The sequence below is a fragment of the Taudactylus pleione genome, unplaced genomic scaffold (genome assembly GCF_031769625.1).
Source record: "Taudactylus pleione unplaced genomic scaffold, aTauple2 ptg000435l, whole genome shotgun sequence".
NCBI lineage: Eukaryota > Metazoa > Chordata > Amphibia > Anura > Myobatrachidae > Taudactylus > Taudactylus pleione.
This window is the reverse complement of record NW_028284837.1, coordinates 439,131-453,565: the sequence shown is the minus strand read 5'-3', so window position 1 is coordinate 453,565 and position 14,435 is coordinate 439,131. Positions and strand designations below refer to the sequence as shown.

General features: G+C 45.9%; 1 protein-coding gene across 1 annotated transcript in view; it reads left to right on the top strand.

Annotated features, from left to right (window-relative positions):
* LOC148505873 (uncharacterized) overlaps nt 1–12,216 on the top strand; it is an 88,437-nt gene extending 76,221 nt beyond the window's left edge. The window contains exon 4 of the mRNA XM_088447628.1: nt 11,576–12,216. Within this exon, the coding sequence (XP_088303754.1) occupies nt 11,576–12,216 (641 nt within the window). The remainder of the gene's footprint in view (nt 1–11,575) is intronic.
* The last annotated feature ends 2,219 nt before the right edge of the window (nt 12,217–14,435 follow it).

The window sequence follows — 14,435 nt, the reverse complement described above, 5'->3', positions numbered from 1 at the left end:
GTTGGTACCTTGTCTACTATGGTACAAAGCCTCAAGGCTATGCTACAGGGGGATTCACCCCTTAGACCAGCTAAAAGGCATTTACCATCATCTCAGTCAACTCCATATGATGACTATATTACGTCGGATGAAGGGGAGATTCCAGAAATCTCAGACTTAGACCCCTCTTCTCGAGAGGTGGAGCCTAAGTCGAAGATATATATTCCTGGCCTGATACGGGCAGTCCGTTCGGCCTTGGTAATTGAGGATGACAATGTCCCCGCTTTTAAGTCTAGACATGCCTATTTCAAGGAGATTCTATCTGTCTTCTTTAAAGGATGCTATGGATAGGAAGGTGGAAATTTGTTTAAAGCCCATGTATTGCTTTCCAGGGGCAGCTTCCAGAACGGCCATGGCTATATGCTGGTTGGCTAGAGCTATGGAATGCTGGGCGGACTCTTTGGAGGAGTCCCTATCTGCTGATGCTATGGCTGAGCAGCTTACCTTGGTGGGCAACCTTAGGGATTCAACTACCTATATTAACGAGGCTGCGTTGGATACCGGCCTCTTAACCTCTAGGATTTCGGTGGCTGCTGCTTCAGCTTGCCATTCTCTGTGGCTATGCTCTTGGAGAGTGGATGCAGACTCTTAAGAAGGGTTTGGAGTGTCTACCCTATAATGGTCAAGTTCTGTTTTTGACCTGACGGACAAAATTGTGGATACCTTGGCAGCAGCTAAGTCTGCCTTCTTCACCTGCTCCCTCTGGGTCTCGGAACTCGTCCTTTCGGGCCTAACGGCCTCAAGGTAAGCCAAAAGGTCAGTCCTTTCCTAGGCCGTCAGCCGATAAAGACTACCAAGCCCAAAAATCAGGCCTGGAGTACAAGACATCCGGCTGCCAAGTCTGACGACAAATCCTCAGCCTGATGGGACGGGCCTCCCCCCAAGGGTGGGAGGCTGACTTCTTCATTTTGCCCAGTGCTGGTGCCAGATCACCACGGACACTTGGGTAAGAGAAGTGGTCCCTCATGGGTACGCCCTCTCGTTTCGCAGAAGACCTCCCCATCAGTTTTTCTGCATAGGCCGGCTGGCTGACAAGAACTTACAAATCCAGAAAGCAGTACAGTCCTTGGTTCCGCAAGGGGTCATCGTACCTGTCTCGTTGCCCCAGAGGGGAACGGGTTATTCTAATCTTTCGGGTTGAAAAACAAAACTGATCCCATCGGCCCATCCTCAATCTGAAGTCCCTGAACAAGTTCCTCAGGGTACCTCGGTTCAGGATGGAAACCCTAGGCTCAATTATCCTGGCTATGGAAACCGGGGATTTTATGGTGTCTCTGGATATTCAGGATGCATACTTGCATATTTCGATTGCTTCCTTTCACCATCTGTTTCTCAGATTTGCTGTGAAGCAACATTTCCAGTTTCAGGCACTACCATTTGGCCTCTCTACTGCGCCTTGGGTGTTTACCAAAGTAATGGCAGTAATGGCAGCCCATCTGCGGCTGCAGGGTGTCCGCCTGTTACCGTACCTGGTCGACCTGCTACTGTTGGCAGGGTCTTCACCACCATCTCCAACTCACAGCTGTGCTTCAAGCTCACGGGTGGTTAATCAATTGGAAGAAGTCCTCATTGACTCCATCCCAGAGGATGCTCCATCTGGGAGCACTGTTGGATTCACAGCACTAAAGGATCTTTCTGACAACAGAAAAGATCTGTTTTGCAGACGTGAGTACGCAGATGCCTCCACAGTCGCCGAGTGTCCACTCACTCTACAATGCGACTACTGGGATCTATGCTGTTGACATTCGACGTGGAATATACCCAGTTTCATTCCCGACCTCTGCAAAAGTTGATCCTCTCCAGGTGGGACAGATTACCCCATCGGATAAAGGCACAAATGATGGTACTCTCTCCGGAGGTGCGTCTGTCTCTGCCCTGGTGGCTGCAGATGGGTCCACTCACCTGGGCACGCCCTTTTTGGGTTCCGGACTAGGTCCTCTGACAACAGATGTCTGTCCCTGGGGTTGGGGCGCTGTGACAGGTCCACACGTTTCAGGGATGGTGGACAGCACAGGAGTGTGCCTGCAAATCAACATATTGGAACTTCAGGCAGTCTTCAGGGCCTTGCAACAAGCAAAACTCCTACTTCACGGATGACCCGTGCGAGTACAGTCAGACAACGCCACGACTGTGGCATACATCAATCAAGGAGGAACTCAGTCAGGCAGCCATGACAGAGGTGTCACGCATTCTGACGTGGGCGGAAGGCAATTTCCCAGCCATATCGACAGTGTTCATTCCGGGAGTACTCAACTGGAAAGCGGACTTCCTCAGCCATCACGACTTGCATCCTGGGGAATGGTCTCTTCACCAAGAGGTGTTTCAACTCCTAGTGGACAAGTGGGGCCTTCCAGAAGTAGACCTCATGTCCTCTCGACACAATCACAAACTGCCAGTGTCTGTGTCCAGGACAAGAGACGCCAAGGCTCTTCTTGGTAGACTCTCAGTCAAGTGGACCTTCCAATTTGTGTACCTGTTTCCTCCAATCTCCCTTCTTCTGCAAGTGCTTCGGATGTTCAAACAAGGAGGCACTGTCCTGCTGGTGGATCCATCATGGCCCAGACGTCACTGGCACTCAGATCTTCACTCTTTCTATAGACACTCCATTGCTGTTGCCTCAACGTCTGGACCTATTGTCTCAGGGTACTTGCCTTTACCCGGACTTGGGTCATCTTTGTCATGGCTCTTGAAACTTCCCTCCTAAGGTCCAAGAGTTTTTATGGCTCTGTGGTTAACACCATGCTCAGAGTGCATAAACCAGCCTCAGCTAAGATTTACCACAGGGTGTGGCACACATATATTCAAAGTAGGGGTGTGCACCGGCCACTTTTCATGTTTTGGATCTGGATCTTTCTTCGTGTTTTGGATCTGGATTGGTTTTGCCAAAACCACCCTTCCGTGTTTTGGGTTCTGGGTTTTGTGTTTTGGATCTGTATTTTTTTGAAAAAAAGCATAAAAACAGCTAAAATCACAGAATTTGTGGGTTTTTCTGCTCCTATGCTATTATTAACCTCAATAACCTTAATTTCCACTCATTTCCAGTCTATTCTGAAAACCTCAAACCTCACAATAGTGTTTTTATGTCCAAAAGGTTGCATCGAGGTAGCTGGATGACTATGCTAAGAGATACGAGTGGGCGGCACAAACACGTGGCCCATCTAGGAGTGGCACTGCAGTGGCAGACAGGATGGCAGTTTGAAAAACTAGGCCCCAAACTATACATAATGCAAAGAAAAAAAAGAGGTGCAAGATGGAATTGTCCTTGGGCCCTCCCACCCACCCTTATGTTGTATAAACAGGACATGCACACTTTAACAAACCAAACATTTCAGCGCCAGGGTCTGCCACACGACTGTGGCTGAAATTATTGGTTCGTTTGGGCCCCCACAAAACAAGCTGGCAATTAATCTGTCCCTGCACAAACTGGCTCTACGGAGGCAAGATGTCATCCTCATCCTCCTCATCCACCGATTCCTCACCCTCTTCAGTGTTGTGAACATCCTCATCCTCACAGAGTATTAATTCGTCCCCGCTGGAATCCACAACCACAGGTCCCTCTGTACGTTCTGGAGGCTGGTCTCCCTGGAAGAGTTGATAATTCATTTTATGAACATCATCTTCTCCACATTTTGTGGAAGCAACCTCCTACGCCTTTCGCTGACAAGGTTCCCGGCTGCACTAAACACTCTTTCGGAGTACACACTGGAGGGGGGGCAACTCAGGTATAATAGAGCCAGTTTGTACAGGGACCTCCAAATTGCTTCTTTTTCCTGCAAGTACAGGTACGGACTGTCTGACATGCCTACTTGGATGCTGTCACCGATGTAATCCTTTAACAGACAGACGCACGCTTGTCGCTGCTGCTTTGAGGATGCAAGTGCGGCTACAGCCCACACAATTCACAAAGACAGAAAAAAGAAGAACAATATTTTTATTGTTTGTGTAGCACACTTTGAGGGTGTCACCACCCTTTAACAGACAGACGCACGCTTGTCGCTGCTGCTTTGAGGATGCAGGTGGAATCTAGACGGGATTTGGAACCGGGGACACACTACCTCCATCAATTGTCTAAATCCCACTGCACTAATGGCGGATACCGGACGCACGTCTAACACCAACATAGCAGTCAAGGCCTCAGTTATACGTTTTGCTTCAGGATGACTGCTGTCGTACTTCATCCTCATCGCTAGGGACTGTTGGAGGGTCAATTGTTTAGTAAAAGTAGTGATGTTCCTACTTCCTCTCTGGGATGATGAACAACTCCCAGCAGCAGCAACAGCACTAGGAGGAAGTGGTTCTTGATCTTTCCCTATTTTATTTTATGTTATATTGATATATACGTGCGGCTAAAGCGCACACAAACACAGAAAATATTTTTTTATTTTTGCTGGAGAGTAGTGCACTTTGTGGGTTACACCACCCTTTAAGAAATGAGCCTGCCGTCTCTTTACTTATGGGACACAGGCGCACGCTTGGCGCTGCTCCTTTGTTGATGCACGTGCAGCCACAGTGCACACAATTCACAAACACAGAAAATAAAATTTTTTTGGTTTGGACTGGAGTGTACTTTGGGGGTTACAGCACTCTTTAATGGTCAAGCCAGCCGGCCCTTTACTTATGACACAGGCGCACGCTTGGCACTACTTTGTTGATGCACGTGCGGCTACTGCGCACACAATTCACAAACACAGAAAATAATTTTTTTTTTGGTTTGGACTGGAGTGTACTTTGGGGATTACAGCACCCTTTAACGGTCAAGCCAGCCGGCCCTTTACTTATGACACAGGCGCACGCTTTGCACTACTTTGTTGATGCACGTGCGGCTACTGCGCACACAATTCACAAACACACAAAAAATATTATTTTTTTAGCACTTGGGGGGAGCACCCCTGATGGACAGAGCACCCCCTGGACAACACTACAGCACCCCTTTAGGACTGGGACACTGCACAGGTCTTTGGAGTGGACACAGCCCCTATGGAGAACTGACTGCACAACACAGTCCAGCCAGCCCCTATGGACTTTGAAGTAGTGGACACTGCCTCTATTAACAACATCAGCACAGCACAACACAGCCAGCCCCTATGGACATTGAAGTAGTGGACAACAGCAGCACAGTGCAGCACAGCACAGCACAACACTACTCTGCACTACACTACACTACACTACACAGCCCAGCCAGCCCTAACTCCCACCCTCCCTCTTCACTGTCCACAGCCGAGTGAGAAAATGGCGCCGACGCAGGTACCTTATATAGGATCCAAAACCCGCGAGACTCGGAAGGCGGGATGATGACGTTTTGCCTCGATTTCAGATCCAAGTCAGGCGGGAAAAGTCGAGCCTGACTCGGATCGGCCTCGGATCGGGAGGGCTCGGGGGGGTTCGGATTTCAGAAATCCGAACCCGCTCACCCCTAATTCAAAGGTGTTTTTTTTTTCTTTTTTCCCCAAATTAAGACCTCCAGGTATTTCGTATATCCAGAGTTTTGGCCTTCCTGCTGGCGTGTTTGGATCTTTGTCTCCGCCTTGCCTCCCTGAAGATGCATGTATCTGCTCTTTCAGTGTGGTTCCAGCCAAGGATTGATCCTCTTCCTGGTATTCGCACATTCCTACAGAGTGTCCATCGCATTCAGCCTCACTTTGTCACTCCTGTGGCGTCTTGGGATTTGGCTGTTGTACATAGGGCCCTCCAATGTCCTCCATTTGAACCTCTGGGCTTAGTGGATCTCAAATGGCTTACAGTTAACACTGTTTCTTCTTGCTATAGCTTCAGCTAGAAGAGTGTCAGATTTGGGGGCTCTCTTGTCGTTCCCCATTTCAGGAGTTTCACCAGAACAGGGAGGTGCTTAGGACTAGCCCTGAGTTCCTTCCTAAGGTGGTGTCTAGTTTCCACATTAATGAGGAAATTATAGTACCGGCCTTTGACTCTCCTGTCCTTTCAGCAGGTGAGGCCTCATTGGATGTGGAACATGTCCTCAGGGTTTATGTGGACTGTACCAGTTCCCTTCAGAAATTGGGCTACTTGTTTGTCCTGTGCAGATTTCACAAGAAGGTATGGCCTGCCAATAAACGTTGGGTAGGTGGATTCGTATAACAATCTCGGAGGCTTACACTCATGAGGGCCTTCTAGTGCTGCCCTCTGTTACTGCTCATGCAACTCTGTGTGTGGGTCCTTTGTGGGCAGCTCGCTGTGGTGCCTCAGCTGTTCAGCTTTTTAAGGCGGCCACATGGTTCATACCTTTTTGTGAGGTATTATGCCTTTGATACCTTTGCCTCTCAGGATGCTTCCTTCGGGCGGCAGATTCTCCTTTCTGCACAGGAGCATCCCCACCCTTAAAGGGACTGCTTTGGGACATCCCCAAGGTATCCTGTGGATACCCTATGGACCCTGAAGTAGAAAATAAGAGATGGTAAGAACTTACCCTTGTTATATCTCTTTCTACGAAGTCCGTAGGATTCCACGGAACTCCCACCCTGTCACACCTTTGCTTCGGATGGGCTTTGTTCTGGTCACTGGTTTTCCATCTCCTTCAGTGTGAGAATGTCAATAAGACATCCGATTTGTGCAGCACAGCAGATGGCCAATATATCGGCCTTCTGCTGGTGTGTGTGTGTGTGTGTGACACGCTGATCCCCTGTACGTATGCTGTGGGGACATGGCGGTGATTAACATCTCAACTGGGTGGGAGAATTAAATGTCTGCCCACTTGAGCTGTCAAGCCCAGCACCTCTGGCAGATGATTGATACTTGCGTATACACTTACCAATTGTCAGTTAGGCCGACCAGAGGACCTAGTGTGTACCCAGCTTAAACCTTGCTACTTTTTCCTAGATTTCCATTATATCAGAAACCACGATCACTTGGTGACGGCTTGTAATCTTTTTGCGCATTTCCTTGGATATCAGGTGGTCAATTTTTATGTAACAATATCTTTAGTGTGTAATCTCTAAATTTCAGATGGCCAGCTCTTGGGTACATGGCATAGGGGTCAATGTACTAAGCAGTGATAAGAGACAGAGTGAAAAGTGATAAGGTGCCAGCCAATCAGCTCCCAACTGCCATCTCACAGGCTGTGTTTGAAAAATGACAGTTGGGAGCTGACTGGCTGGCACTTATCACTCAGTTATCACTCTGGCTCTTATCACTGCTTAGTACATAGACCCCATAGTCTTCCAACCTCAGGAGAAATGGATTCCTGTAGATTAAACTCAGCATGTCTTATCCGCATGATATACTTGTTAGTCGTTTTGTTCTTATCTTAAATCTGTTCCTCAATGGCTATTTTAAATATAAAAATACATTTATTTTCTAATTAGAGCATTTCCTATGATTAATCTTTTATGAAGTGTAAACTTTACTATTAACAATATTTTATAACTCTTAATGTAAAGTTGAGAAATGTTTAACAGAAAAATAACCCGGGCGCTGAAAAGTTTTGTGTGTATATATGTGTGTGTATATGAGTGTATATATATATGTGTGTGTGTGTGTATGTGTGTGTATGTATGTATGTATGTATGTATATATATATATATATATATATATAAATATATATATATATATATATATATATAAATTTTCCATTGAGCAAAAAACTTACGGTTTCACATGTCCCATTAAGGCTTCTTAGACATGACGTGAAATTTAACAAAACCTATTGAATTTCTGCCAACCTTCAAAAACCAATGAATTTACAATAATTAAGGCTGACGCCTTAATGGACGTGTTCCTTTTGCAATACAAATATGGTATGCCAACACACCCTGTGGTTAACTGCAGATTCAGCAGTCACATTGAGATTGTTGTCACTCACATAATGGTGGAGCTGCTAATTCACAGAATTGTGCGCTCATTGGAATACACACATGCAGTCTATGCAACTGAGGTCTGAGCAGTTATGTGGCACACACACCTCATTCAATGTCAACAATCTTCCCAATATGTCACCGCAATAATCCCACTGGGTTCCAACATCCATCTTATTCATTATACACATTCAGCTCCCTAATTGCTAAAACTATCATACTCTGTCTATGCATGTACACTATCTTTGCCTCCATGCTGCTATAACTTCCCCAATCCCTACAGCTGTGCTAGTCTGCATGACCTCATCCACACCAATGTCTTTCCCCTTGTGCACCGTCCTGTCCGCCTTCATCTGTGCCACTGTATACTTCCATCTGCACCACTGCTTTGCCCCCAGCCACGTCACTCTTCCCCTCATCTCTGCCACTTACTTCCTCCATCTTCACCACTGCCCCCCCCCCAAATCAGTCTTCCCCAATCCCTACTGTTGTGTCTTCTCCCATTATGTTAGTCTGTATTCCTCATCCAAATCTGTCTTTACTCATCTGCAATACTCTATCTTCCCGCATCCATGCCACTCTGGACCTCCCATCCATGTTGCTTTGTTCCCCCAAACCGTGCCACACCGTCAAACCCATGTGCACTGTTTTCAACACATCTGCATAACTTTGGCTCACCCCCATCTGTTCTGCGTAATCTTCCCTTTTCTACGACTTTCTGTCTGCCCCACCCACACTGCTGTCTTCTGCCCCCATCCACCATACTCTTTTCTCATCTGCGTAGCTCTGTTCTGCTCAGACCTCCGTTGCATAGACTGCATGTGTGTATTCCAATGAGCACACAATTCTGTGAATTAGCCGCTCCACCATTTTGTGAGTGACAGCAATCTCACTCTGTGAGAGTTCTGAATCAGTAGTTAACCAGAGGGTGTGATGGCATACTATATTTGTATTGCTCAAGGAACACGTCCATCAAGGTGTCAGCCTTAATGAATGTAAATCATTTTTTATAGTTTGGCTGAAATTCAATAGGTTTTGTGAAGCCTTAATGGGACATGTGAAACCGTATGGTTTTATGGCTATGGAATATACATATGACATTGTGGAAGAAGAGGGGGACACATGAGTTTGTCGGACTCTGCCATTTTCGTACCCGCCTTGACCATAATTCCGGTCTTTCTAACACCTGGAGATCAGTCTCTTTCTGAGCTTGGGCGGCACCGCTGCTGCCGGGATATCCAGGCACTTCCCCCTGCCCTCTGCCAGGAGACATGATCTGGACAGGTGGTCTCATTTTTGTGGCCCAGTGTGTCCTCAGATGCTGCCATCTTCCTGCACCTGCCCTGACCAAAGTATTTACTTCCCACAGAGAGCTGTCAGTCACAGCACCCACAGCCAACCTGTGTTTCATACCTGAGGGCTCAGACAGCAGGGGGCATCATCTCACAGGCTGAAATTATCTACGTAGAGCGTCATGTTTCCGCTCCTGGTTCCCCAGGCTGCTCTCTACTGGGCTGCATGGTCTCCAGGAGGTGTGGGAGGGCTCCCGGGCTGGTGTACTGTACGATATACAAGGGGGTCCATCTGTTTGAAATGTGCACTCGACACTCACACACAACTGGCTGGGAACATGCACCCTCGTGGGCAGACACATGTGGCTCAGCACAGTGGCATCACTCCGGGACATTGTCATCACACACAGAGACAGCAGGAGTTTTGGTGTGAAGGACAGAAGTTGTAAGATGTACAGCCGCCTCTTCTTGCGGACGCCTTATTGCCCACTTTCTGCTATCCCATGCAGTTGACATTCCTTTTCTCTATAATGAGGCATTTCTGAGCTAATTGTTTTAAAAGCTAACTAAATTACAAGAAGCCCAAAAGCACCTACCCTAGAACAAGAGCTACCTAGTAAAAAGCCCCGAGTTATGCTTTCCCAAATATCCCCCATAGACTACTGCAGAAAAGTGGTCCTTACTCAGGGTGTCAGAAAGAACTGGCAGTTGGCAATTTAGATTACTCCCAAATCCTTTTTTTTTTTTTTTATATATATATATATATGTTTTTTGCCCTAAAATTTGGCATCCAGTGACAATTCTACCCATCCATACCAAATTTCAGCTCTGTACCTCTAATAGCTTCAAAACAAGGGCACGTATGTATGTATGTATGGATGTATGTATGTATGGAGAGGGAGTTTTTTACTGTTAATATTTCTTATTAAACATTCCAATTGTAACTGTTTTCAGTAAATTTACTTGCAACTTTTAGACTCGTTTTCTGTTGAGAAATATTTATCCTGCACATGCTGAGGACTGAGTGTGGGAATTATACAATTTTTCATAAAAACATTATTAAACTGCGCACTATAGAAGTATTGGTGTTTGCTGCAGAAGGGGTAGGGAGTCCCAACAATTTGGCAACCTACATAAATATAAAATCAGTTCTTAGTGACAGCGATATTTGCTATTGCAGTGGTTCTCAAATTTGGTCCTCAGGACCCCACACGGTTCAGATTTTCCAGGTCACCCAGCAGGTGCACAGGTGTATTCATTACTCACACATTTTAAAGGTTCTGCTGGTGGAGCTAATTATATCTCTTGTAATTCTGTGAGGAGATCTGGAAAACATACCATTTGGGGTCCTGAGGACAGAGTTTGAGAACCTGTGCGCTATTGTAGATAAATATACATAATGTTCACTGTCAAAAGAGGGAGGTTTCCAAATGTTAGATTTAAGAGCAGGTGTGGCCAGTCCATGAAGAGGGCATAATTGGCACTTAACCATGTTTAATGTGCGTCATACAAACTGTTGTGTGTCCGAATTCCAACATATACAAGGCCAGTGATTACAGTAAACCATTAGATGCTGCAGTAGGCCCATCCTGTCTCAGCTGAATGTTTTTGTTTCAGATGTGGGCCCCATTCCAGAGCATTGGAGCAAGTCTGGGGAAACAGCAGAAGAACCTAGCATTGCCCTGGACATATATGTACATATTTGTCTCTATTCACTGTATAGTGCAATTATTATACAGTATTAAAAATTAACCCTATTGATGATCTATAGCAGTGCACCCCTAACTATACAAAGAAAATGTGGGGTGTCTTTAAGACATGCCCTCTTTTTAGAACTCTTTGGTATATCAGCACTTACGGCCATGCTGGGTTACCCACAAGAGCTCCTGAAACTGTGAATAGATACCGGGAACAACCATTCACTGGTGACCGCTAAACCTCTAGTTTCCCCACCTGCAGGACCCTGTGACCTGCTGGTAGGGATGGCACCCACAGGCTGTTTTAGCGGGAACGCTACTAACTATATGTTTTCCAAATCTCTTGGTTCTTAGGTGTATGACTTGCTGACACATGTTCAAACAGCCACAGGTGGTGCTAATTATTTTATGTCTGATACTTAGAAGTACATGCAGCTCTAGTATAATTCTATTATAATACTATTTCCATTGTGGTTATGTTGTGGCCTGGGGAGGGAGTTTCCAGGTAATCATAAACAAATGCAGGTGGGGAGCTTCTGATGTTCCTTATACAATATAACATCTGTACCTAAAACTTTCTTACAGGACAACTGAGCAAGATCCCCACTAAGAATATTAGTAGTCGGTGTGGGAAGGGACATTGCTCTCTGACCAAGCTAAATAAATACGTAATTTCTTCTTGCACCTCTGGAGGCTTAACTAAACCTCTTCTCATTTTCTGGATTGAAGAAACATTCAACAGCTAATTTGTTTCTCATCAAATACATGATGAGTCTCGCAGGAGAGAAACCTCATCTGTGCTCTGAGTGTGACAAATGCTTTACATGTAAATCAAAGCTTCTCGTACATCAGAGAAGTCACACAGGAGAGAGACCATTTCCATGTTCTGAATGTAGCAAGTGTTTTACCAAGAAGTCACAGCTTATAATACATCAGAGGAGTCACACAGGAGAGAAACCATTTAAATGTTCTGAATGTAGCAAGTGTTTTACTACCAAGCAATATCTTGTAATACATCAAAGGATTCACACAGGAGAGAAACCATTTCCATGTTCTGAGTGCAGCAAATGTTTTATCACTCATGTACAACTTGTTACACATCAGAGGAGTCACACAGGAGAGAGACCATTTAAATGCTCTGAATGCAGCAAATGTTTTTCCTATTTGCCAAATCTTCTTTATCATCAGAAGAGTCACACAGGAGAGAAACCATTTACTTGTTCTGACTGTAGCAAGTGTTTTACTACCATGCAAAATCTTGTTACACATCAGGGGATTCACACAGGAGAGAAACCATTTAAATGCTCTGAATGTAGCCAGTGGTTTTTCCATAAGTCACACCTGGTCAGTCATCAGAGGATTCACACAAGAGCGAAACCATAAAAATGCTGTTTAACTAGAAAGATCATGCTTATTAATCACACGAGGAGTCACGTTGAGCTCCTAAATGTAGTATGTGTTTTTCATAGTAATTTATCTTGTATCCCAACTAGAGATGAGCGGTTCGTTTCTACTCTGTTCATTTCTCCAAGTTAGCGCAAGTTTGAATTTATCTTATTGGCTTTCCAAAACACAGAGAACGGAATAGCCAATCAGATTCTGTTTTCAAATCTGAACAAGACTGAGCCAAAACCAAACCGCTCCTCTAATCACCACAGTCAAGGGAGACCTTTTTTATTTCCTGAATGTGGCAAGTGTTTTATATGAATCAGTCTTGCTGTGGATAAAGAGAGGTATGGCAAGTGGACTGGGGGATACTTTCCCCCTGTGATGGTAGGAACGAGAGCTGCAGTATAACATGCAATAGTGATGGTGCTGCCATTACTGAACTTCCTGTCCATTAGAGAGTTCCATTAGCTAATCTGGCCTGGGATTCCTTCTATGGCAGGAAGAGCTATGATTGTCCGAGATAATATATAGCACAGGTTTTCAAACTCTGTCCTCAGGACCCCAAACAGTGCATGTTTTCCAGGTCCCCTCACAGAATCACAAGTGAAATAATTAGCTCCACCTATGGATCTTTTAAAATAGGTCAGCCAGTAATGAGTACACCTGTGCAGCTGCTAGGCAACCTGGTAACTGAACTGTTTGGGGTCCTGTTTGAGACCCACTGAAATAGTATATAGTGATGGAACTCAGGGCCTGATTCAGACCCGCACGCTACACGCAGCTGTCGGCGGCTAATATATGCAAAAGGTCTGATCGCATGGCAAGACATTAGCATGCCCACTATGTCTTAGTGTGTGCTGGCAATGCAATCACAAGCCACTCTAATGACATCCACTTTCCCTTCGCTTCTCACGTCATCTGCATACACAGTGCTTGTGGTTGACTCTACCCTACCGCAAGCACTGTGAGTGCTGCAGGGGTTTAAACAGGCCGGTGATGTGTACAATGGCGCTGCCTCTTAATTATGCACGCCTTAGAAATGGCATTTTGATGGTCAGACACGCCTGCGTTCACACCACCACTCCCCCGTTTTCAAGGCCCTTCCCCTGTCACCACCCTGAAACGGCACATTCTGTCACTCAAGCTAGCAGGCCGTCTGTGTGTTCTGGGCAAGCGCTTCCCGATCGATATGACTGGCACACGCACTGCGATGCATGCGCAGGAAGTGAAAATCGACCAGCGTGCAACCACAGCCTAGCGAATGGGTCTGAATCGGGCCCTCAGATCTTTCTTGCTTGTAGTCTGAGGGATCCTGTACAAATACGATCTGGAATAACCATTTATGTTACTAGCAGAGGCATTGTCTTCTATGTCTATATTCCAAAATCGGATTTGTATGGTCTTTTTTTTTTTTTATTTTTTTTTTCAATAAAGAGATTGTATTAAAAAAAAAGTTTGTATAAATGTGATTGTTTTTGGTTGTAGAATTATTTTTTTTTAATATTGAATCATTCTGTACAGTCTTCTAGAATCTTCGTTTAGAAAATAGAACAAGCAGAGATACTTAGGTGATCATGTAGTGATGACAATCTGGCAAACAATAATATAACCTAGTATTCACACTAGCGCCGGCGGCAGGCAGGGCGCAGGAGCTAGAGAGGGCAACTTTGTGTGTGGCCATGAAAAGGGGGCATGTCTATAAGATGCGCCCCCTTTTCGTCATACTTGGGGGCGTGCCCGGCACTTACGGACACGCCGGGCAGCCCCCAAGTGCTGCAGGCAGGGAGAATAGATGCCAGGCGCATCTAAAAAGATATTTAGTCAGTGTGATAGGCAAAGCCAAGCTGCCAATCAAAGAATATTTGGACAAAAAGAAGCACAGCTCTGTCAACCACCACATAACTGAACCTAATGGTGACATACAAGCACAATTCACTTTAACATTTATTTTTTTTCTGAATTCGCTATAAAAAACTTTTGGCTCAGGGGTGCCGTGGAAAAAATGCCGGGCAGCCCCCAAGCGCTGCAGACAGGGAGAATAGATGCCGGGCGCATGCGCCTGGGGTCTATTCTCCGGCAGTGACCGGGTCACCGCACATTTCTCCACCCGCGGGTCACTGCACCCTGCGGGTGAAGACGGCACCCGCAGGCTGTGAGGGCAGGGTGCTTTTTGCCCTCCTTCTGGACGGCGGGGTGCTTTTTGCCCTCCAGAA